The sequence below is a fragment of the Notamacropus eugenii genome, chromosome 1, assembly GCF_028372415.1.
Source record: "Notamacropus eugenii isolate mMacEug1 chromosome 1, mMacEug1.pri_v2, whole genome shotgun sequence".
Classification (NCBI taxonomy): Eukaryota; Metazoa; Chordata; class Mammalia; order Diprotodontia; family Macropodidae; genus Notamacropus; species Notamacropus eugenii.
In genome coordinates this window covers 338,636,736-338,662,832 of record NC_092872.1, presented here as the reverse complement: position 1 = coordinate 338,662,832, position 26,097 = coordinate 338,636,736, and the positions used below count along the sequence as shown (strand labels likewise).

The following is a 26,097-nucleotide window of genomic DNA, read 5'->3' as shown; positions in this document are numbered from 1 at the left end:
ATGGCTTTGACTCCCTGCACCGCTTGTCTGCACTCTCCTTTGCTGAAACATTGCTATCACTTTTTAGTATGGTTCCAAATGGATCTGGTTTTAACTACTTTCAGTGTAAAAGTAGAGAAACTAAGGTCTGAGCATTTAGAACAGAACGGACCCTTTGAGATCAACAGGTCCATACTCTTGACCCCCAACTCTAATTTTAAAAGAGGGAAACTGGGGGCTAGAGAGAGGAAGTGATTTTCTTGTTGTACAGGGGGTCCATACTAGGCTTTGGATTTGAATCTAGGTCCAGACCCAAATCCAGTGTTTTTCCCTTTGTTTCTTGGTACATAGGTAGCTGAAGCACAAGCTTCGTATCATAGGAATTTTGCTTTTAATAATATTTCTGCCTAATCCATGAATGCAATTTTTTTGCTGCATTAGACAACTCCAGCTTTGCTCTCTTCATAGAACTTCCTCTCAGTCACACTAAGCATTCAAAATACGGTAAATGTTTTGTCATTATTGTATGTGTGAATATGCAAAGGATCCATGATTTTTGTGGGTACAGGGAACTCCTTGCCTGGGAACTTCCTCCATCAACAGATTATGAACTGTCCATGACTTAGTAGATGTAGTAAGGAGTTGATTAAGACACATAGAGGTTAAATAATTTTCTATAGTCACACAGATAGTAAGTCTCATATATGAGATATGAACTCAAGTCTTCCTGACTTTAAGCCCAGTGTTCTATCCACTATACCACAGGGCCTCTATGCAATTATAATTGCTCAAAGGAAAAAAGAAAGCAAAGCAAAACCTCACTGTTCCACAACTGAGGTATGTTTGAAATATATTTTATTGCTTTTCCTTTTGTCTTAGAAAGAATACGAAAACTGCATGCAATTCTAATTATTTCAGACATTTAAATAGCATATGATAACTTCATGATGTAATACATGATACTGGAAGAACATGATACACAGTTTGCTTAGAGTATATTTACAAAAGGAAAGGTAGTTTTTTTGTTACTTTATTTTTAAAAAAGAGAGAGTACTATTAACCATGGAAGCATTACATTCACAATGACAGAAATTGTGTACATATTTCTGGTCTGGGGGGGTCACATTCTTTGTATGTATGTGTACTTGTGTGCATGTGCATACATACATACATGTATGTGCATGTATGTATAAAATTTCCTTGAAGGATTTTTACTAAGAAAGCTAGCAAATCTATTGCTCTTGAAGCACAAAATACTTGAGATTGGAGCATTGTACATTTCATATCCCCTCATGATGGGAGAAGAATCCAGCATCCTCATTAGACATGAATTTAGTTTGGGATTATCCTCCACTTCTAATATGTGTAAAGATTAACTGGGGGAATTATGTACATTTCCCTGGCAATCAGCTTTTATTTCAGCAAAGAACACACATTTGCAAAAGTGATGCTCATTCAGTTCTGTCAACTGTGTGGGCCATTATTGCATAGACACACAATAATACATTATCATGGCAGGTACACTGTATATAGTGTGCCTTCTCCCCTCTGTGGAAAGACACCATGAAATCAGAAGTGGAAATCTTCCTAGGGCTACAAATAACAGAGCACTACTATGGAATACCACCACATGGATTATTTGTTCAGCTAATGAGCTTATAAAGCTCAGAGGCAATCATAGTGATGGATGAATGAATACAAAAAGACATTTTTAAAAAACAAAAGGCATGGATTTTCCCAAATTCAGTAAAAAGCAGACAGTTGTGAGCTCTGAAATAAATGCAAGAGACAGTTAAGACACTTGGAAGCCTTTTGCAAACAGCTATAAAATGTAAAAACTGACCCTTGATAAAAAGTGCTTTTTGTAACAATATATAATTTGTGTCTTATGTCTGTGAGAAAGAAAGATTTTTTCTGTAGAGTTCTTTGTTCAAGTCTTCCAAAAATTTCTGACTTTTTCGTTAGGATTTTCTTGTCTTACTCTTCATAGACCCTGGAAAGGAAAAACAGGTATAGGTCTCTCAATGCACTGACTTTGACCATTAGATGGACTATGGCAAAGCCCCATGAGTCCTCCAGGGGTGGTTTCTGTTACAGGACAGTGACAGATGCAGTTTCAGGAGTGGGCTCTTTCTCTTCTTTCCTGGTATTCAAATAGCCTAGTCTATTAAGTCTTCTTGCTGATGCATGAGGTATGGTTGTAAAGGTCTGCTGTTTTAACAAACATGCTAGAACTCTGACCTGAAAGGGAACTTTAGATCCCAAGTGTCTAGCATTGTCTTAGCACTAGTAGGCACTTAATAAATGCTTGCTAACTGATCAATTAATTAATTAGTTTTATAGGTTTTGCAGTCCCCCACCCTCCCATTTTACAGAACAGGAAGCTGAGGTCTAGAGAAAGAAAAGGACTTATCTAAATGAATACTGTCCTTTTCAAAGTAGTCCCTTTGGGAACCTAGCCACATATTTTAGTGGTGCTGCAGCAAACTGCTCAGGCTCGAGGCACAAAGAGCCATCAAACCTGGTGACACATTTTTTTAAATTGCATTAATGGGCTAAACCTTCTTTCTTTGAGAGTAAATTGGATTATTGGAAGGAGACAAGCTACATGAATAAGATGTGTGAGGGCCCTTGGAAATAGTGGTTTGAATCATAGATGAGGTGAGTCTAGCTCCATTACTAAGACAGTGCAATTGGGGATGTGCCCCAGGGCATCACAAAGTAAAGAGAGTAAAATTTTAACACATGCATGGTTTTAGAAACTACTGATTTAACACCTAGTTAGTAAGAATAATGAATTCATTCAAATAGGAAATCCCATAACAGGCAGGCATTTTAGCAATGACCATCTGTGACTCACTATATTAACTATCTTCTCCCACTCAACTACATTGTCTTAACTACTATTTGACCCTGGAGTCTTGCTTGCCTCAGGATCAGAATTACTAGCTACATAGAGCCTACGTAGAGGCCCACATGATATGGAGACAATAAATGGGCTCTGGAGCCAGGTCCCAAAGGGGAATTAATATGTGACCCAAGCAGTGAAAGTACCATAGGAATAAGTGTGTAGTCTTCCATGCAGATGGCTCTGAAGATGACAGCACTCATGTGGAGGGCTGAGTTCTAGTCTGTTTGCTAGAGATTCAATCACATGATATTAGAATCAGACCTCAAGACTAATCTAGGAGGAAAATGAGATGGAACTTCTTCCATAGTCCTAAACAGCTGCTGTTATGGGGGCAAAATGGAGGGTAGAATTTACAAAAACCCCAGAATTGCTAGTGGTGTAGTGGGGCATCACCTATAGAGATGGAAAAGAAGAGTGCATCACCCCTGAGAGTTCTTTTTTTCTTTTTGTTTTTTAATAAGCAAAAAGCTACAGCTTTCAGAAATTGGTAAAACTTTATAACAAAGTGGGGTTTGATGGCAAGAAAATATTTAGGTAAGAAAATAATTTTAGTATTCAAATCATTTGTCTGGAAAGCTTTATTGATCTATCTTGAAATATTTTTAAAAATCTAATTGCCTTTTTCTTCTAATGATGTGTCCCACTTAATAGGGGGTGGGGGGGAAGGGGGAAAGAGAGAGAGAGAGAGAGAGAGAGAGAGAGAGAAGATACAGCAAATACTCTTTGTAAATATTTTGGAAGTTCTAGGTTTCAGATGTTTTTCTTTATGGAGGAAGAAAGGAAAAACAACATTTTTAAAGCATTATTATGTGCCAGGTGCTATGCTAAACACTTTCACAATTATTATCTTATTTGAGCCTCTCTACCACATTGGGAGGTTAGTGTTATGTTATCCTCACTTTACAGTTGAGGAAACTGAGGCAAAGAGAGGTTAAGTGAACTTGCCCAGGGTCACACAGCTAGTAAGTATCTGAATCTGGATTTGAACTCAGGTTTTTCTGACCATATTCAGGGTTCTGTTTCCTCAAAACTATGTGTGTGTGTGTATACACATATATCTATAACATATATGCCTGTACATATGCACATGTGCATTTATGTAGGTATGAATATATGATACACATGTACACATGTATTAATATGTACAATATACTTATTTATATGTACACATGATTCCTATCCTTATCATCCTGCTCATAGGATCACATGATTGCATTGATTATGTACTTAAAGCTGGAAAGAATCATAGTCCAGCTCTCCTATTTTACTGCTGAGGAAACTGAGATCCCAAAGGTTATAGGAAATTTGCCTATGGTTACACAGGCAGTAAGTGGCAGGCCTGGGATCTGAACCAAGGCCCTTTGATTTTGAGTCCGGCAGTCTTTCTATGGCACTACACTGTATAAAGGAAATGACTAATTGCTTTAAACATTGAATTCTTATCTTGGTAAATATCTATTAGGCTGTATCTTAATGTATTAATTTTGTAAGGACTCCTGGTCTTGGAGCAATTGGTAGTCCTTAAGTATTTCTGCATGCCTACACAGGGCTAGGTGCACCTGTTTCTTTTCCTTTTACTATTTTGGTCCCAGTTGACAAATCAGAAGATTGGAGGTACAACAATGCTGTGCAAAAAGACCTAGGCTGAAGGTTGACAGACCTGGGTTCTGATTCCCTTAGTTAACTAGTTTCCCCATTTGTAAAATAAGGCAGTCAGATTAATGGTCTGTACAGCTTAGATAAATTAGCAAATGAACTGAATTGAATTAATAAGATCTTTGAGAGCCTGCATGATCTAGTTGGGCATCAGTATCAGAAAGACCTGAATTCAAGTACCCCTTCTGATAAATATTGGTTATGTGATCTTGGGCAACTCACTGCACATCTCCACTTTCCCAGGTGACCTTCTCTCAGTCTAAGTTGCTGCCGTGCATGGAGAGTTTCCTCACCAAGAGTTACCTTTATTAATGATATCACAAATCTGGGTTACCCTCCCTTCCTCAGATGAAATCTTTTGCCCAGATGGTTAAGGAGGGAAGAACATGGAAGAAAACTTTACTAAAGCCTTCAAAGCAATCAGAAACATTCTCAGCACTCCCTGCAGGTGACAGACAGGTTCATTTTGGCTTTTGTGAGAATTGTGACGAAGATAAACCATTTTCAAGACTTTCTGCTGGCTTAGGTGGGGAAAAGTCCAGAAAAGAAAGTTTTGTTCCCATCGGTTCCAGAAATAAACTCTTACTGTCAGTATTTGCTATTTTGAGCTAATGCAGACTGGGCAGTTTGAGAGAGAATATGTAGGCCCAGGTACTGGCAATGTGCTCAAGGCTCTGTCTTTGGAAATGACCTTCTGCATGTAATGGGAGTGCTCAGGTAGGCAGTCCCATAGAATTCATCAAGCCCCTGATCAGGCCTCTGGACCTCTATTGAAGGTGGGGGCAAAGTTGAGCATCGAGTGCTCCACTTTTTGGCAGTTTTCATGCAGGTGGCCAAGTATAAAGGGCTCCTATGTGCAAAGGAACATTTGTTCCACATGTGTCGAGTACACCTTCTTTTTCCCTCCTTTCTGCTTCCCAGCTCCAGACTGACCCCTGCCATAGGTGAAGCAGACCCATGTGGGATGACTTGTGCTTAAGTACTTGAAAGGCACTTTAACCCTTCTGTCTGTCTTGTTTGTTCATTTGCAAAATGGGAATGCTAATATTTGTTACATGTATCTCACAGGGTTGCTGTAAGTCTCAAATGGAGCAAAGTATATAAAGTTCTTTGGAATCCTTAAAGTGCTACATACTGTCAGTTACCTACTGCCACCATGAGCATTGACATTATTGTCACCTCTGATTTCCAAAATCTCAGTTTTACAGATCACAGAATAATGCTGTCAGAATTAGAAGGAATCTACTATCTACCGAGTAAAGTTCAAATATGTTCCCTTGGTATTTAAGGTTCTCTGTGATTTAGCATCACCTTATCTTTCCAACCTTATCTCAAATTACTCTCATCCAAACACTCTCTGCTCCAGTCAAACTGGATCTGTCTTCATCGTCCAGCTTTTTTGCATTTGTTCATTTTATTTCTTATACCTGAATGTCCTATTCCTTTTTTTAATGTGTCGAATACTAGAGCTGAATTAAGTCAATTAACTGCTAGGAAACTTAGTTTTCTCATTTATAAAAGGGGGAAAAGCATAGCTTACACCTCTGAGTTATTGTAGGGATCAAATGTATCTAAAATACATCGCTGAGGTTAAAGTACTCTATAAATGTGATCAATTGTTATTTCCTATGAATCAAATAAAGACCAACTCAAATGCCACCTCCTCTAGAAAAGATCTTTCTCTTTAGACTTTGCATAGCACTTTGTCCTCCAACTTTCTAATGTGCTGATGTATAAATTTTATTTTTGAGTCTTATTCTACTAGCCTGTGACCTCCAGGAAAGCAGAGACCCCGTTTAATTTAAATTTTATATTTCTCTCAGAACCAAGTCTGGTTCTGGTGTTTTTAAAAAAATTCTACCAAATGAATGAATCATCTAGTCCAATTCCCTCATTTTACAGATGTGGAAACTGAGGCCCAGATTCACCCAGGGTCACTGAGTTCTAAATGTAAAATTACTCTTTCCCCTACACAGGCCTTTTAGACACTTACCTGCGTTTCTCATTCCATGCATTGTACCACTTGATGAATCTCTTTGTGCTCTGAAGTTTGGGATGTAGGCAGTGTTCTTGTCCCCGGTACCGTGACATGGTCTTGGTAGTGATGCTGCAACAGAGTTTGGAAAAGCAGCCTAAGTGAAAGGCAGTCCTCTGCACTCGGCCTCAGCACCTGCCTGAGGCGGCTGAGGTCAGCCTCTGGGGAATGCTGAATAATGAGAGTTCATTCATTAGAATGGGCAAGCTGGCTACCAGCCATTGTTCTTCCTTCAGTGGAGGAGAGGAAATAGGCAAAGCTTTGCAGTGGGCAGGAGGCAGGCAGGGTAGGTCCAAGCTCCCTCTTCTAGTACAGTAAGGAGCATTGTGGGAACAGCAAATACATGTGGAGGGGAAAATTCTGCTCTGCATCTCTACGACTTTAAAAAGTTTCAGTTAAGTCTGAAATTGTTCTGTGAGCCATGTTGACTACAGAATTTTTATTTCAGCTTACACAAAGTACATAGTAGGTGGGCTTTTTCATGTGAGATAGTCTACTGAAGGATGAGCTTTCTGATGAGCTTTGTGGCAGCAAGGGTTGAAGTCTCAATGGAATCAGCCTGTAAGGTGAACAAGCCCTGCATCTGATTGGAAGACCTTTCTCCTTCATTCCCTTTATGCTTTCCTCTCCAGAAGCCTTTTTTCTGTGGCAGGTCTGTAAACTTGCGAACTTGCAGGAAAGTCTTTAGCCAAATTGCTGGAAGGGACCTAACAGACCGTCTAGTCCAAGATGATATTAGGCAATAAATACTCCTTGCAGTCTTCTCTCTCATATTCCCTAGCTTATCCCATCCAGGTATTCTTGTATCTGCACTCTTTTCCCCTCTCAACATATACAGTGACTTGCTTGGCACCCTACTGAGAAGCTTGGGGAAAGCCATAAAAACTAAGTAATACTGAACCTACGTGAGAATTCGCAGGACCCCAGATTATTCATCTCTAGCAGGATGGGGTTTGACTAGTCACCCAGTAAACAGTTAACATCCCATGGCTCTAGGTCCTAAGGGGAATCTCTGTCTTTGACCATGATAAGCAGCAAAGAGTTGGTCATACGCAGGTGGGATGAACTTCAAGGAAATCCAGTAGTGTTTATAAAAATTCAATCTGGTAGAAGAGAAAAAACTGAGAAATGACACATTAAAAAAATATCTTTTTGCTCCTCCAGGGTTCATTAAGCAAAGAGCACCCTGAAACATTTAAGATACGACTCAATTTATAGAAATCAATTTACCCATATTTTTTCAGTGCTGCCTCTTTTGCTGAAAAGAAGAAATGTCTACATTGGGAGTTATCAGTGCAGCAGAAATCACAATGGTAATCATTAATTTCATAAAATGAGTCCTATGAGCTAATCTTGCTCAAAATTCTGCTTCAGCTGGGGTCCCTGTAGGAAGGTTCTCTCAAATGTTGGGTTTGTGACCAGGAACCTAAACACCATTGTCTAGAATTGAAGTGATAACTGCTTTATACTTTCTTTTGTGAAGCTCAGAACTTCCAGCTTGTATTCTCTGAGAAGTCCTTGGGGTTTATATTTGGCCTACTGTCAACAGTGATGTTCTCTAGTGTTTGAAGGTAAGCCGAGGTGACATATTCCATTACATTTCAAACACTCCACCTGCTAAGAGAGGAGAAGGAGCAGTTGCTTCAAATTGATCATTGCTTCCTCCTGCGAAGAGATATTCAGTTTGTCCCATCTGACTTCTGAGGAGCCAAGAAGTTTAATAGGATTATAGATTTAGAGCTGAAAGGGACCCTCGAGGCCATTAAGTCCAACCCCTTCATTTTACAGATGAGGAAAATGAGGCTAAAAGTGACTTGTCTAAGATCACACAGACATTAAGTATCTGAGGCGGGATTTTACTTAAGTCATTAAGACTCTAAGCCCAGCCCTCTAACCATTGTGCTACATAGGTAATGCAGGCTTAGGGTCCATGTTACAGACTTAGACGAAAGTCTATAATTCTAGAAAACTGGAGGTTTGTACCGGCACTGCAACTGTCACACCTACTAGCCAAGTGGCATCACTTTACTTCAGTTTCTGCATCCGTAAAATAGGGATAAAATTAGCAACTGTAATATTTACCTTACTAAGCTTTGTTTACTAGGATAACATTACACACACACACACATGTACACACACGCACACACATGTAAATATGTTTATATAGACATATATAAGTGCATATGCATGTTTATGTATAGGCATAGCTATATAGGTATATACATAGATACCCATATGATATGCACATATGTATTTGTGTGTATATATGTATATATGGTTAATATGAGAGGTAGCAAGAGGGTAGGGGATAGAAAGCTGGCCTTGGAGTCAGGAAGATGTGTGTCCAAATGCCCCTCAGAAATATATTGTCTGTGTGGCTCTGGGCAAGTTACTTAAGTTCTTAGTGCCCCAAACCTCTCTCTAGTCTAAGACAATGGGTGGCCAAGAAGGTGCAAACCCAGATTAGCACAAAGAGTTTGCTCATATCGGTGAAATTACAGGTCTACCCACTATCCTGAGACATTGCTTTTCCTATATTCACAGTATCACCCTATACTAAAGCAATATTTTACCATCTAAGACTGGATGTTGTAGAAGTCAGTTCAAAGGTCATACAGTAAATGAGAGTATTTCCCAGAATGCTTTCCATGGAATGAAATTTTTTTTTTTTTGGTGGATTCTGGGAGCATGCTCTGGGAGGAAAACTCAATTCCTTGAAGGCAGGGATTGGCTGCTTTTTTTTTTGTCCTTGTATTCCCAGCACCCAGTATTTGTTATTTAGTACAAATCTGACTTATAGTTGTTTAACTTAATTGATTAGAATGAAAAGGATTTCAGCAATTAGAAAACCATCCCTTGTTCAGATCAGAATTCATGCATTATTCTTTGGGTTGGTTATGTCCAATGTGCAAGACACGTAGCTGAACTCTAAGATTATCTGCTTTAGGCCTGGGTTAGTGGGAGCAAATGAGGAACAGATAGAGATCATAGGCATAAAAGATAATGACAAAGCTAGACATGACCTTAGATATCATCCACTCTAGCTCCCCAGTTTTACAGATAAGAAGATTGAGCTCTAGAGGCAGAGGGACTTTAAGTTAGCAAAAAGCAGAGCTAGGATTTGAACCCATGTTTTCTGACTCAAATGTGGTGTTCCTCCTATTATACCATAGAGATAGTTGTCCATATCTACAGAGCCTCAGCCCCAAGTTGTTGCCTAAATGAATTCCCTCTGGCTTTGGAACTCATCTGAGTGAATTAGGATCCTGAAGCACAAAATAAGGAGCTCTTCAAACCCAACTATTTCAACGTAGTGGTGGAGAAATAAGAATTAAATGCTGCCACAGGCTTTCTGCCATCATGTCAATCAATTAAATATTTATCAGACATCTGCTGAGTGCTCCACACTATGCTTAGGGCACAGAGAGAGATACAACAGAATGTATCTGCCCTCAGGAAGCTCACAACTTGGGGCAACAAGATTATCTTACATGAAGCAGCGATGGACGACCTAAGGCAGAATGTGGTAAATGGTGTTGAAAAGACAGCAAGCGCTGTAGGAGCAAGCTGAGAGGAAGTGGGGTCATGTGGATTGTGGAGATCAGGAAAACCTTGGCTGGATTGGAAATCAGGGGACCTGAACTTGAATCCTAGCTCTTAGTCACCATGTGATCCTGGGCAAGTTTCATCCCCTCTATTAGCCCCGGATTTCCCTTTTGTGAAGTAAAGAATTGCTAAGGTTCGAGGCAGCAGCCAGGTGGAGTAATGGATAGAGCTGCAGACCTGGGGTCAGTAAGACCAGAGTTCAAATCCAGCATCAGTCACTTAGTACCTGTGTGACCCTGCACAAGTCATTAACCCTGTTTGCCTCAGTTTTCTCATCTGTAAAATGAGCTGGAGAAGGAAATGGCAAACCCCTCCAGTGTTTTTGCCAAGAATATCTCAAATGGGGCTATGAAAAGTAGGATACAACTGAAATAACTGAACAACAGTAACCACAAAGGTCCAGTTCTAAATTCAATGATCTTAACTTGAGCCCCAAAGGATGTGCAAAATTTGTACGGGTGGGGAGAATATTCCAGGCAAGTGGAAACAATATGAAGAGAGAGAGTAAGCAAGCACAAGTTTTGCTGAGGGCACAGTGATCAGATTATGCTGGTTGGGGTAAAGGGTCTGCGTAAAGGAATATGAGGAGACCAAGTTGGTTCTGTAGGAGGAGGACAAGATTATAGTAGTGGGATGAAAGGGACAGACATCAACAACTTGCATAGACACAAATACTATGAATATTGAGTCCTGTCATTGAAATGAAAGTTATTCTGGACAGTTTCATCTATTCTGTTGAGAATTTCAGTATTCATGAGCAAACTGCTTTCTTCTTTATTAGCTAGTTTATATTCTCTAGTTGTTACTTCTGTGTTTATCTTGCATCCCCATCCAAAGCTTGTACTCTGGGGGCAGGGACTTGGACTTTCACTCATTTCTTTTTGGTATTGTGTATTTTGGTAGCTAATCACATCAAGTGTAGGGAATGATATGAGAAGACTCAGATAAGAAACTACTACTTTTTTCATCTGAGTCAGCCTTATCTCTCCTCCAGTTTCCTGTGGGCAGGGACCACAAGCACCGGATTTTAGGCTAGAAGACTTGGGCTTAAGTAAGGTATAGAGCTGGATAGGATTTAGAACAGGAAGGGACCTTAGAGATCACTTACTTCATATCCTTCATTTTTCTCATGAGGAAACTGAGTCCTGGAGAGTGATTTACCCAAGGTCACCCAGTTAGTAAGTAGCAGAGCTGGATTCAAACAAGGTCCTGTGACTCCACATCCAGAAATCCTTGCACTCTAGCCATCCTAGCTCTGCCAGCTGTTTGACTCTGGAGCAATTTTCTTAGGCTTACTCTAGGAGTCATCTGTAAAATGAGGGGGTTGGATATGATGATCTCTAGACTTTGGCATTCTGCAATCCTATAATTTCTTCTACAATTCACAGTGTCTAGTGCAGTATCAGGTACTCAGAAATAAATATTTCTTTCTTGGCCCCTAATCCTAGCAATGGAACTATTCTAGGGATTCTCTATCGTTGTTGCCTCTTTCCAAGCTTTTTTTGGAAAAGTAACATAGCAGGTTGGAATCTAGACTTGAGTTAGAAGATCTAGATTTGAATACTGGTTCAGGTACACTTTACTTTTCTGAGACTTAGTTTCCTCATCTGCACTATAACGAAATTTGCACTATTCTCATCAAAAAACTTGTTGTGAAGAAGCTTTCGACTTTACAGAGATTTGATCATACTTTGATCATAACCTCTATGACTTTATGACTGGCCTTTAAGAGAGGCTGTTGCCAAATAATCCATTATCCAAAAGTTGGTCCCATGATGAGTCTTCCTAGCTTAGACTGGTCCTTGGAGGACAGGCCCACAGTCAGTTCATTACTGGACTATACTTGAAACCTTTCCAGCATGACAGGATAGGCTGGAGCTTGAGTTCCTCGGGTATGACCTTGGAGGAGCCAGGAAGAATCAAAGGAAACCGTTCATCCTAAGCATTAGAGACCTTCACAGCCCTGAGATTTGAAATCATGCAGGTTTGTAAGAATTCAATTCTCCCTAAATGAAATGTTTTTGGAAAATGTCCCTTTCAGATTTGGGGAACTAGCCCCATGACCTGGAAAGGCATAACTAGACTTACACTTGGTTCTCATAGCCTTTTCTGGAGGGCTCAGGCTCTGTTTTGACACTGACATTATTAACCATACTACAAGGCCCTTGACTTCTTTCTGATGTGAAGTACATTTACCTCATTTCCCTCCCTTTAATCTCTTCGTGGTATGTGAAAGTCAGCTTGCTGCCATGCAGACCTAATTAATTGGAGTGGTAAGAGAATGTGTAAGGGTAGAAACTCTGATCACTTAAATTTTTTGATTCACTCAGGCTTAGACAGGAAACTTCTTTGCACCAAAAGGATCTCTAGAATTTATTAGATCTCTTTCTTGACTATGTAAGTAAAGTCTATTGAATATGATTCTTTGTTTAGGATTATAGCTTTTTTTTCCCTGGGCTGCAGGGCTATTATTCTGATGAGAAACGATTTCTGTCAAGGTTATCACTAAAAATTTGATTTTTTTATATTAATTTCTTAATATAATTTATGTCACAATTTTCAGTTAGAAGGAGAGTACAGGAAAACACAACAAAATGACCTGGGAACATCTCATTTCCCTCTAGAATCCAGCTCATTCACTCATTTTTTCACTCATTCATCAAATGTTTATTTAGGGACTATTCTGAGCAAAGCATTGTTCATTGAGGGTTCTTTTAAACTGAGATTCTATTGCCTCTAATGCCCCAACTTTAGCTTCTGAAGTATAAGTGAAAACACCAATTATGGTCTTTGGAAATTGATGACTCTGGGAATCAAGTAGACTAACATTTCCATTGAAAAGGTAGCAGCCCTTATAAGACTCCACCTTAAGTTGAATCCTTGGTTTTTGATCTTATGCTACCACATTTGAAGAAAGGAAGGTCTTGTGTCCATTCCTCTTTTCCTCCAAGCTATTTAGTTCTTTAGTGTCAAGACAAAGCCCAGTTAGAAGTTTTTCTGGGCATTTTCTTTGGGCTGGTATAGCAGTAAGGAGAAGGGGGTGGGGGTGGGGAGAAACAGCCTAAGCAGGGAGACTTTTTGAGTTTTCCCCAAACTCACTAACACATTTCAAGTCTCAGGTTGTGAATATTGGTTGTAATGATCTCAGGAGCCCTTTGGGGCCCATCAGGGACTAAAATTAGGACCTGTTTCTGGGGGGAAAGAGGGGGTGACTGATCAGTGGCAAATATTTGAGTTCTACTTTGCCAAGGACTCCCTTCTTGGCCAAGAGTTGACTAATGGGGAAATAGTTGTTTTGGCCCCAAGTGGTTAATTTGAAAGAGAAGAGCAAGGAAACTTTGTGTTCTTTCAGTCTGCCCCAGTTTTTAAAATATTTTCAGCATTCTCAACATGCGCAGAGATGGTTCTATTGAATGTTATCCTGAGCAAGGGATTTTGCCACAGGAGCTACAGATACATTCCTTAGGGAAGCACATATTTTGCAGCTGATTAGTAGGAACCATTCTAAAAGTAAACTTGAATGGTTTGTAGAAAATTGAATTCCTCTGAAGACATTTTCTGATATTAAAAAAGTCTTTGTGAAGAATGGGAAAATTAATAGGATTAAATGCAAAGTAAAGTAAGCAGAACCAGGAAAACAATATTACACAATGGTTATAACAATGAAAATGGGTGGTGGTAGTGCTGGAAATAATAAAAAGTATCCCATGAAACTAAATGGTATGCATTTCTACAAATCAAGGCTGGTCCCAAAGAAGAAAGCTTCTTTTGGGTGGTGGGGGTGCAGGAAGAAAATATATGTCCTTACTTCCCTCTACTTTTTTTTCTCTTGTAGAGTTGGGGGACTAAGCCTGTGGAACATTGAATAAACTATGAGATTTCGTTGATGGGTTGGTTAGTTTTGTTAAACTGTGAACTTTCGTTCCTTTCCTCTCTCTCTCTCTCTCTCTCTCTCTCTCTCTCTCTCTCTCTCTTTCTCTCTTTCTCCCTCAGTCTTTATTAAATGAAATCATAGTTTGGGGAGAGGAGGAAGAATGATATATTTGGCAATGAAGGTGATATAAAGAGGAACATCAATCTTTTAAAAATGTCTTCATAAATTAAACAAGAGCCTACGAATGAATTGTCACAGTTTCTTTTAATTCTCATTCCAAATAGGTTCAAATACAGAACCTACTTTTGGTTTCAAGAAAAATAAACTTGTTAGTCTTGTTATTGGGAACTTGTGTGTCTCTACTTAAGGACCAAATATTTTAACTTTTTATCTTTCCAGGGCCCCATCCTGTCTCCAAAAATATTGTCATGATTGTAGGTCCCTTAGAAAATGCAGTTTCTTTTAGCCTGGTGTTGTGACTCATTTGAAATGCTGGTGCTTAACACACTTGCCTACAGTTTGTGCTTGGACAAGAATGAAAAGGCACGAAACACGCTCTTACAGCGATTCCAGACACACACAGAGCTTGGGCACTGGCTTAGACAGAAATGAGGACAAGATAAAGTTGCAAAGGTGAGACTCACATAACCACCTTCTCTTCACAGTGCGGGTACTTTGGTTTCATTTCCAGCTTCTTGACATCACTGTATCTTATCTTTGGTCCTTTCCTTGAGCATTTGCATTTTGACCCTGCAGGAGATTGTCAGGTAAGTTCGGGAGTTCCTTACCTGCAGCTTCTTATGTAGAGCAGGCAGCCATCGAATCACGAAGTTCAAGTTTGCAAAGAAAGGGATGAACACAGATTAGCCCACCTCCCTCCTCCTCCCCCTTTTTCGTTCTCTTTCTTCCCCAGATTCACAGTCCAGAGATTGTCTCTGGAGCTGGTGAGAAGTTAAGGTACAAAGAACTTGGCCAAAGTCACGCTTCGGAAGCCAACATTTAAATAACCTGAAAATCACATTTTCACTTTCCCCTAAGTTTCCATATCTATTTAAACCCCCAAATGAAGGCAGGATAAGCTGCGGAGAGTATCAGGGCTCACCGAATGTCCGTCCTCCCCACCCCTCTCGCTCCCAAACCCAGTTTCTTCTATTAGATCCAAACTCTCGCTCTCTCCAAGCTCAGAGAGGGCCAGTCAGTACATACGTGTGTGTGTGATGTGGTGTGGTGCGGTGATGAGTGTGTGTGGTATGGTGGTGTGTGTGTGTGTGTGTATGTGTGTGTTGTGGTGTGTTGTGGTGGTGGTGGTGGTGGTGTGTGTGTGTGTGTGTGTGTGTGTGTGTGTGTGTGTGTGTGTGTGTGTGCGGTGTGGTGCGGTGGTGTAGTGTGTGTAGCCCAAACTGGGGGGCTTTCGCCTTGCTCGCTGGACTTACCATCCACTCCGACGCAGCACAACACAAGGAGAAGCAGGAGCAGCAGTCCCGTCAAGAGCTTCATGACCAGAGCTCAGGTGTCTCTAGGGAGCCGGCAAAAGCTCGTGGCCCGCTTGGCTTCCTGGCAGCGGCTGGTCCCGGAGCGCTGGGGCAGTCCGCTTTGGGGAGAGCTGCGGTTGTCTCCTGCTCCTGCGCCCCGGTCAGTTTCAGCTCCTGCGTATCCGCTCCGCGCGCTCTCGCTCGCTCTCAGTTCTCCAGAGCTCCGCTGTCCTCCTCTTTTAAAACAGCTCCGGCAGCCCTCACAGCGAACTCATTAATATGCAGAACAACTCTGACTCACTGCAATTTCTCAACATAGTTGGGGGAGAGGGGGGGTGGGGAGAAGAAGGGAGGAGACCTTCCCAGTGCTGTCTGATCACACAGACTGTTTGGGTCCAGAATACAAACAGCCCCCGAATCATAGCATTTCTCAGTCACCTTCTTCCTTTGTGGGGTGGGGGTGGCGAGGGGCCGGGAGGAGTGGGAGATCACAGCCTGGGGGATGACTTTGGACGTGTGTCAAAGTGACTGCTGAGCTGGGGCTTCTTATGCTGTCCGTGCTCGAGGCTGTTTATACGTAACCACTTCTTTACAAGGCTGGGGAGTGGATCTGTCTGTGAGGGTTCCCGGGGTCAGTGGACTCAACTGGGCTGCTTCCCACGATGGGAAGCTTGAAGGGGAAGACAACCCAGCCTAACCTTAGTGGAGTGAGGGATCCAAGACTGGCCTGGGGAAGAGGGGAGGCTTCACCTGCTGAGAAATGACTGGGACTTTGAAAGTACTTAACTCCAGCTGACCCAGGCTATGAGTCAAGTGCTTAGTCAGTCTGGGGATGAATGAGGGAATGATTCCTCAAAATAGAGATTCGGCTCCAGGCTGTAAAGGGTGGAAAGCTAGTGTGGTACAATGGGAAGGAACAGTGCTGGACCTGGTCTCAGGAGCTGTATTCAAATCCTCTCTATGCCTCTTTCTTTCTTTCTGATGGCGTGGTATTCTTCAGCACCCAAGGACGAACACAATGCCTCTTTCCACCTGTGTGATATTAAACGAGTCACTTCATTTCTCTGTCTCAGTACCTCATCTATGAAGGGGGGTAGGTGGACTAGGTGACTCTTAAGGTTCTAAACATGCTTGTGCTTCACTTTTTTTTTTTAAATTGAAGTTTGATTTTCTGGACAATTTACTTTTCTGGAGAGAAACTCCTTTAATTATCAATGGATTTTTTCTTGTTTTCTTGGGTTTGGTAGTTTGCAGTTCGTGTTTCATTGTGAAGGTTCTGAGAACACCTCCTTTGCCTTTTTGTTCTCTCCTGGAGGAGTGCTGATCGTGAAGCTACTTTGTTGGAAGGAGGGACCCATCAGTTCAATACAGCTTGGACCTGCAGAGTGGGTGAGAGAGAATCTGAGTCCCTGAAAGTTCACAGACAGACAGGTGGAAATCTAGGGGAACTGATGTTATTATAGCTTCCTCTATGAGTGAGGCAGTACCCTCACCTCTCTCCAGACATACAAGCCCAGCCGTTCTAAGCAGGAACATATCATAGAAGTACTAAGATAAGCTTTGGCTGAGGGTATTCAAGACTGCTTTCTGGTTTGGTTCTTGTTTGCTTCTTGGAATCACAGAATCATAGATTTAAATTTGCAAAGGATCTGAGAGGCCATCTAGCCCAATTCCATCATTTTACAGGGTAGCCAACCTAGTTAACCAACTTGTACAGATAACAGAGATTAGTGAGTGGCAGAGCAGAAATTCAAACCAAAGTCCTTTGGCTCCAAACCTCAAACTCTATCCATTGATATGAAAAGGGACATATAGAACACTAATGCTGCAAAGGACCTTTGAGCTTATTTAGGTCAATATCCCCATTTTACAGAGGAGGAAACTGAACCACAAAGAAAGGAAGGAATTTGCCAAATTTACACAGCAAATTAATTTCAGAGCCATGATTAGAAACAAAGCTTTAACTCCCGGCCAGGTGTGCTGCTATTCCCTGCACACCTGTTGGGGAGAGGTATCTCAAAAAGCAAGAGTGAACTAAAGTATGGATTTGGCCATTCTGATGAGCCTGAGATGGTTAATAATTTTTTATTAGTGACTTGGATAAAATCAAATTTATGGACAATTCTATGACACTGTCAGTGATAGCCATATATGTTAGGTGTCAGTGTGTGAGCCCCATAATATTTTAAAAAGCTAGAATGGTGGATTAAGTCTAACAAAATGCAATTTATCAAGATTAAACGAAAGGTCCTATATCTGGGAGCAAAATAAAAGTCTTTTTTTTTTTAAAGACAAGATGAGTGGGCATGATTACAAAGTCAAAGTCTGAGATAAATGGGCATATGACTTATGGTCTTAGTGCAAACTCGTTGAGTCAATATTACAATGTAATTAGGCGATAGTAAGGTATAGTAGGAAAGAAGCAGATATTTATTAAGTGCCTGTTATGTGCCAGGCACCATGCTAAGCATTTTACAAATATTCCTTTGAAGTAGGTGCTATCATTTTCCCTATTTTGCAGTTGAAGAAACTGAGTCAGATAGCTTAAATGACACAGCTCACTGTCTGAGCTGGTCCTTCTGACTCCAGGTGTAGGGCTCTATACACTACCTGGCTGGCTGTAAAAGAATTGAAAGAACTCCAAACGTTCTTCCTGAACTTGATCTGATGGGGTATAAGTTTTAATTCTACTTATGCTGCTTATTACTAGTGTGGCCTTGGGTAAGTCAGTGATCCTCTCTAGACCTCAGTTTCCTCATTTGTAAAGTGATGAGGTTGGACTCAATGACCACTGAGTTTTCTTCCAGCTCTAGATCTAGGACCCTCTAATAGCACTTTCTTTGCAACAACCCTATGAAGTTGATAGTATCTCCATATTACAGAAGAGGAAATAGAAATTCTGAGAAGTTAAATGACTTGCCCCTTGTGTAACTACAAAGCACTGAAGGATTCAAGTCCAACTTCCCTGATTCTATGCCCTCCCTCACTCAAAACAAAGTCAAGTGCAAGTCATGTCATCATTTCTCTGGTGGCATGGTCTTTCTCGGCAACAAAGGATGAAGGACCAACACAATCCCTGATTCCATGCCTACTTCTCTACTGTGCAGCACAGCCTTTCTCTAGGAATCAGAATAGTTAACGCAAGCCAAGTTGCATTAAATGGAAAATGGAACATAGGTTCTCAGCAGATTGAGGAAATGATCCTGCTGTATTTTACTGGAGTTTACTTCTAAGTGCCATGCTTTAGGAAGTTTATTGAGCAACTCAAATGTGTTGAGAAGATGATGGTAGCCAGATGCTATGCCAATGGAGGCATAGGGGGAGGAAGCTGGACTGTCTTACCTGGGGAAGAAAAGACTTAGAGAGGAGCTTCATAACTCCCTTCCAAGTATTTGAAGTGTTGGCATGTGAAACATTCAATTTGTTTGAGATTCAATTTGTTCTGGTTGGCCACAGGGAACAGAATTCTGAACAGTATGTGAAAGTTTCAGGAAGGTGGATAGGTTCAGTCTAACGGTAATTTTGGTCTTCTGAACAATGAGAACTGGATTAGATCGGATTGTCTATGATGGCAGTGGGCTCTCCCTTACTTTATGTTCTTGCCCCCTCTTTGTAAAAATTAAGTTTTTATTTGTTTATCAAGCATTTATCTTTTTTTCTCTCTCCCACAGTCTCCCTATCCTCTCCTTCCAACCCCCTTTGGATTTCAGAGTTTCTTTAATGTGTGATTTCTAGTCAGTACTGATTTGGAACATTTATTCATATGGTTACAAATACCTTGGATTTCTTCTTGTAAGACCTGCTTTTTCATACTCTTTGATGGTTATGTGTGAGGGAATGACTTATTCAGTCTTGTATATGGAAAACTTACTTTATCAGAAAACTTACTCTGAAGATCCTTTCTCAGTTACCTGTTTCCATTTTAATTTTAACTAAATTAGATTAGTTTGTTTCAGCAAGTGAATAAACATTTATTAATCAATTACTATATGTGAGACACTGTTGTGTTCATCCTTTGTTTTTGAAGAAGATCATAACATCAGAGAAATAATGGCATGACTTGCACTTGACTTTGTTTTGAGTGAAGAAAGGCTGTACAAGCTCACCAGCCTCACTTTCTCCTCCTGAGCCATCTAGATCCAGCGACTAGATATTCATCAGGATGACTGGAGGGCGCCCAGGATGCAGTGGGAGACCTTGACCTTTTTAGGCTAGGCTTTTTCATGTACTCACTTAGGGACAGGTAATGCCCATTGAGTGGATAGGGTGAGGCACTGTACTGGGAATACAAAGAAAAGTAAATGACAGTTCTTGCCCTCAAGAAGTTCACAATCTAATGGGAGAGACAACATACACATAATTATATATATGCAAGTTTTATTCAAGATGTATTGGATAGAATCAATAGAGAGAGGGCATTAGAACGAGGAGGGATCAGGAAGGCTTCTTGTAAAAGGTGGGATTTTAGCTGGGACTTGAAGGATGTGAGTAAGCCAGGAGATAGTGGGAGAATTTTATGTATGTGGGATAGACAGTGAAAATGCCCAGAGATGGAGCATCTGAGAGGAACAGCAAGGAAGTCAGTGTCATTTTATACAATCAAAATTATTCATTTTATCTTATGTGATCCTCTGAAATCCTTGTTTAGTCATAAACTTCTCCCTTATCCATAGATCTGAAAGGTAATTCCTTCCTCGCTTCCATAATTTATTTGCAATGTGACCTTTTGTGTGTGTGTACATATATATATATATATATATATATATATATATACATACATATATATCTAGGTCATATATCATTTGACTATAGTGTCTAGATCTAGGACCCTCTAATAGTACTTTCTTTGTAATAATAATAATAGTGCAGCTATTTTTATCTTATTTTTACGGAAGAGGAAATAGAAGTTCTGAGAAGTTAAATGACTTGCCCCTCGCACAACTACAAAGCACTGAATGATTCAAGTCCTTCTGTTTTGATTTATACCTGGTTTCTTTCAGACTGCTTGCTCTTCAGTCTTTCTAGCTATTTTATTTGTCAAATAGTGAGTATTCCTCTGCTTTAATCTCTCTCTCTCTCTCTCTCTCTCTCTCTCTCTCTCTCTCTCTCTCTCTCTCTCTCTCTCTCTCTCCTCCTGTCCCTCTCCCTTCTCCCATCCCCCACCCCCCCAACAATGCCACATTGTTTTAATGATTACTGCTTTATAGTATGGTTGGAGATCTGGTACTGATAGACCTCCTTCCTTCCCACCTTTTTACAGTACTACCCTTGAGATTCTCAGCCTTTTGTTCTTCCATATGAATTTCATTACTATTTTTTTCTAGATCTGTAAAATATTCCTTTGGTAATGTTACAGTACTGAATAAGTAAATTTATTTATGTGGTATTTTCATCTCATTTATATTATGTTGGCTCTATCCACCCATGGTCAATGAATATTTCTCCAATTATTTGGGTCTGTTTTTATTTCTGCAGAGTGTTTTCTATTTGGATTTATATATTTCCTGAGAGTGTCATGGTAAAAGAGTCTCAAATATTTTGTATATTCTGTTGTTATTTTGAATGTATTTTTTCCGTCCTCTACTGCTGTGTTTTGTTAGTAACATAAAACAATACTGATTATTTATTTTACATACTGGAATTCTGATGAATTTATTGTTTCAATTATTTTTTGATTGACTCTCTAGGGTTTTCTAAGTATATTATGTCATCAGCCAGAAGTAGTAATATTGTTTATCTAGACATCAATTTCTTTTTCTTGTGTTATTGCTTCAGCTAACATTTCTAGCACTGTATTAAATAATAGTATTGACAATGGGAAGGGAAAGGGGTAAACATGTCTGTCTGTCTGTCTATCTATCTGTCTGTCTATCTATCTATCTATCTATCTATCTATCTATCTATCTATCTATCTATCTATCTATCTATCTATCTATCTGTCTATGTATCTATCCTGCCTACTATGTACCAGGCATTTTGCTAAGTGCTTTTTACACATATTATTTCATTTGATCCATACAGCAACCCTATGGGAGGTGGGTGCTATTATTGCCATCATTTTATAGTTGAGAAAACTGAAGCAAAGAGAGGTTAAAGTAACTTACCCAAGATCACACAGTAAGTGTCTGAGACTGGATTTTAACGCAAGTCTTTCTGATTTCAGGATCCATTGTACCACCAGCTTCTAAGGCAACACAATGTGCAACTGCTTTATTTCTGATCTTATTAGAAGGACTCTATTTTATTCCCATTATATATAATTCTGGGTGTTGGTTTTAGTTGAGTACTGTTTGCCACGTTTATTTCCATGTTTTCAGTGTTTTTTTTTTAAACAGAAACAGGTGTTGCATTTCATCAAAAGCTTTTTCTGAAGCTATTGATGTAATAAAGAACATTTATTGTTTTCTTATTAATATGGAAGCTGCATTCCTGGTATAAAAGCAACAGGCTCATAGTGCATTATCTTTGTGATATACTGCTGCAATCTTTTTGCTAATACTGTATTTAATTTTTTCCATCTCTATTTATTAGGGATGTTGTTGTTTAATTTTCTCTCTGTGTTGTCTTTTCTAGACTTAGATATCAAGACCATGTTTATGTCATAGAAGGAGTTTGGTAGGTTTCCTTCATTTGATAGTTTTTGTAACATCTGAATTAATTTTTCTTTGATTGTTTGATAGCATTTACTTGTGATTCCATCTGGTTCTGAATTTTTTTCCTTTGCAAATTTATTTATGTGTAGTTAGATTTATTTTTCTGAGACTGGTCTTTTAAAGTTCTCTATTTCTTATTATGTTAATCTGGGTATTTTATATTTGTATAAATTTCATTTATGTTATTTATGTAGTTGGTTTTCTTGGCATATAGTTGGGCAAAATAGTTTCAAATAAAGACCCTTATTTCTTCATTCATTGTGAATTTTTTTCTTTCATTTTTGATCCTGGTAATTTGATTTTCCTCTTTCTTAAAAAACATCAAGTTATCTAATGCTTTATCTATCTTGTTGTTTTTTTTTTTTGAAGTCCTCAGCTCCTACTTTTTTAAATTAGTTCTGCTTTTTTGGTTTTTAATTTTGTTGATCTTTCCTTTGAGTCCTAGGATTTCTACTTTGATATTTAATTTGGGTTTTTATTTAATTGCTTTCTAGGTTTTTTTTAAAATTACTTGCATGCCCAACTTGTTAAACTCATCTTTCTTTTCTTGATGAAAGTGTATAGAAAAATAGAATTTTCTCTAAAGACTCCTTGAACTGCATCCCACAAATTGTGGTATGTTATCCTTATTGCTATTATTATCATTAGTGAAATTATGGTGATTATGTTTTGTTCTTTCATCCACCAGTTCTTTAGGATTAAGTAATTTAGTTCCCAGTCATTTTTGAATTCTTTTTTCAATAGCCCTTTATTAAAATTTTTTTTATCACATCATATCCAGTAAAGAATATGTTTGGTATTATGACTCCTCATTTTGCATTTGTTTTGCATTTGTGGCATTTTTATTCCCAAGTACATGATCAATTTTTGTAAAGTTACCGTTTACAGCTGAAATATGCATATTTCTTCCTATTCATTAATCATTAGAGACCCAACATATCTAATTTACCTAAGATTTTCTTCAGGTTCTTAACTTATTTCTTATTTATTTTTTGTTTAGATATGTCTAGATCTGAAAGAATTACACGGAGGTCCCACATTATTGTAGTTTTACTATTTATTTCTCCCTTTAACTCAATTTTTCTTTCAACTATTTAGAAGCTTTATCAATTCAGTGCATACATGCCAACTATTGATATTAATTTATTATTTATGGTACCTTTAAACAAAATGTTTCCCTTTTTAAGAAATTAATTCTATTTCTTTTGCCATGAATGAGATTGTGATTGCTACATTTACTTTTTTGAGTTCAATTGAAACTTACTGTAGCTAAGTGGAGCAGTGGATAGAATGTTGGGCCCAAAATCAGGAAGACACATCTTCCTGAGTTCAAATCTGGCCACAAACACTTTTTAACTGTTTGGCCTGAGCAAGTAACTTAATTTTGTCTGCCTCAGTTTTCTCATCTGTAAAATGAGCTGGAGAAGAAAATGGCAAACCACTCCAGTATCTTTGCCAAGAAAATCTCAAATAGACTCATGAAGAGTTGGACATGACTGAAAAATGACTCCAGCCTTTTATTTTAATTCTGTAGGAGTCTTTATATCTCAAGAATGTATTTTGTAAACAACATATTAATTCTGTTTTCTAATCTTTTCTTTGGTTTTCTATTTTAAGGTTGGATAAACCCCATTCACATTATCATTTATGATCATCAATTCTATAGTTCCCTCTAGCCTTTTTCTTATTCCTTTTCATCTCTTTCTTCTCCAATTTCTCTTAATCATGATTCTGTACCTTTATTTCTTCTCTTTTATATTCATTTTTATTGATCTCCTCATATGAGTTTGGGTTTTTTTTCTTTATGATTAATCCTTTCCTGGGCCTACCCCCCTTTTCACTACTCCCTGTTCCCTCCTTTTGGTTTGAATATGCTTCTATACCACACCTTTTCGTGTGTTTGTATGAATGTATGTTTTGTCCAATTCAAATGAAAGTGAGGGTCGAGCAACACCTGTTTCCCCTATTCCTTTCTCATCTGATTCCAATTAGGCATACTGATTAAGTATGATAATAAGTTCTCTTTTCTTTCCTCCCCTTGTCTTCTCTAGTGTATCTTCCCATCTCCTCCCTTTCTATCCTTTTAATATCATTGAAACATGATATTTTTTCTTGTTTAACTATTCTGAGGGACATGTTCTCCCTGCCCCTTTAAAAGGCAAATGCTTCATCCTTATAAAGTTCTTTCTAACTATTTATTCATCTCTTTATATTTGTCCTGTCTCCCATTTTGTATGTTAAAGTTTCTACTTAGTCCTTTTCTTTTCACCAGGAATTCTTGAAATCTATTTTATCGTGAGTCCATTTTTGCTTCTGGAATATTAGATTCAACTTCACTGTGTAAATTATTCTTGATTGTAAGTCTATATAATTTGTCTTTTGGAATATTGTATTCCATGTTCTTCACTTCTTTATAGTGGTACTTTATAAATCTTGTGTAATCCTGACTGTGGTTCATTGGTATTTTATTTCTTTCTCTTTGGTTATTTGCCAAATTATTTTTTATTTGACCTGGAAATTCTAGCTTTTGGCTATGACATTCCTAGGAGTTTTAATTTTGGAATTCCTGGAAATGATCAGTGGACTCTTAGTATTTTCATGTTTCTCCCTTGTTCTGATATGTCCAGGCAACTTTCTTTTTCTGATTCCTTCAAATATCATTTTCAGTTTCAGAGCTCCCAGAGGTTGTTGCTGTTGTTTGTCCTTCATTTTTGAAGAAGACCATGACATCAGGGAGGTGATGCCATGACATGCAAGTGAATTGGATTTAAGTGAGGAAGAGCTGGGCAAAGTCACTGGCCTCATTTTCTCCTCAGGAACCATCTGGACCCAGTGGCAAGACATAGACCAGGACCACTGGAGATGGCCCTGAATGTAGTGGGAGACCTTGGCCTTTTTAAGCTACAGTCTATAACAGGTCTTAGTTTGCCTGAAGCAACACCCATTCAGTGATTAAGGGTAGGTAAGAAATGAGGCAGAGAATGACCTCTTTACCTAGTCCAAGAAAAAGAAAAAAAAATCTGGGAAGGGAAGACCCTCAAGATTTCTGACCAAAACAGAAACAATTACTATTTACATTACTCTGAATCAACCAAGGCCCAAGCATTGACCAAGTGGGGTGACCTGGAACCTACTGTTGGCCAAGAAGGGTCTTCTCTAGTCACCTTGATCTGTGTATCTCAACACTGGACTCAGATGGCTCTGGAGAACAAAGTAAGGCTGGTGGCTTCACAGACCTCCCTCACTTAAGTCCAATTTACTTTCATGTCAAGACATCACTTCCTTGATGTCATGGTTCTCTTTGAGAAGAAAGGACGAATAACAATAACAACTTCTATTGGCCAATCGATGAGAGCCAGAGTGATTTGGGTACCCCTACAACTTTTAAGGAAGATGTAGCTCTTTCAGTGTGGGTGAGAGTTGGTATAAATACCCTCCAGAATATCTATTTTCTACGTTTGTAATAAAGAGGAGGGATCCCAGATAAAGTCTGAAACCTTTTGAAAGTCAAGTTCCCAAAGCAAATTTGTTAAAGAACTTAGAATCAGCCCCAGGTATTCTGCATCCTGGTTTCCAGTACTCATTCCCTTGTATTAATTATGCTGGGCTCAAGGTTGGTTTTGCTAAGGTTCCTATAATATACTGAGAGCTCTTAGGCAGATGATGATGATGACTGTTATCCATATTTCAAGATAACAGAACCAGAGAAAATGACTTTTAAATGATAATCCAGTTATTAAGTACTTGTTATATGTGAGACCCTGTAAGATGCCATAAGTTATGATATCTGTCCTCAAGAAGCTCATGGTATAGTAGGGGAGGTGAAATTTATATGCTAGGAAAGATAATCCAACAAGTCACTATAAGTTGCATCCTAGAGCTGTTGGTTTTAAGGCCTATAGGATTTCAGG

At 39.1% G+C, this 26,097-nt stretch overlaps 1 protein-coding gene across 1 annotated transcript; it reads right to left on the bottom strand.

Moving 5' to 3' along the window:
* Nucleotides 1–817: 817 nt before the first annotated feature.
* Nucleotides 818–15,793, bottom strand: CXCL14 (C-X-C motif chemokine ligand 14). Its single transcript, XM_072629888.1, has 4 exons — nucleotides 15,495–15,793; nucleotides 14,706–14,811; nucleotides 6,540–6,653; nucleotides 818–1,972 (listed from the first exon to the last, which is right to left on the bottom strand). The coding sequence occupies exons 1-4, from the start codon at nucleotides 15,556–15,558 to the stop codon at nucleotides 1,957–1,959; spliced, it is 300 nt and encodes a 99-aa protein (XP_072485989.1). The 5' UTR covers nucleotides 15,559–15,793; the 3' UTR covers nucleotides 818–1,956.
* Between the last annotated feature and the right edge of the window lie 10,304 nt (nucleotides 15,794–26,097).

What these genes read in the sequence shown, in the direction of transcription:
- CXCL14 (XM_072629888.1), bottom strand. Translation starts at nt 15,558, where the DNA reads ATGAAGCTCTTGACGGGACTGCTGCTCCTGCTTCTCCTTGTGTTGTGC. An exon ending in GTGCTGCGTCGGAGTGGATG is followed by an intron (nt 14,812 to 15,494) that starts GTAAGTCCAGCG and finishes AATCTCCTGCAG; the next exon opens with GGTCAAAATGCAAATGCTCA. An exon ending in TGTGAAGAGAAGGTGGTTAT is followed by an intron (nt 6,654 to 14,705) that starts GTGAGTCTCACC and finishes ACTCTGTTGCAG; the next exon opens with CATCACTACCAAGACCATGT.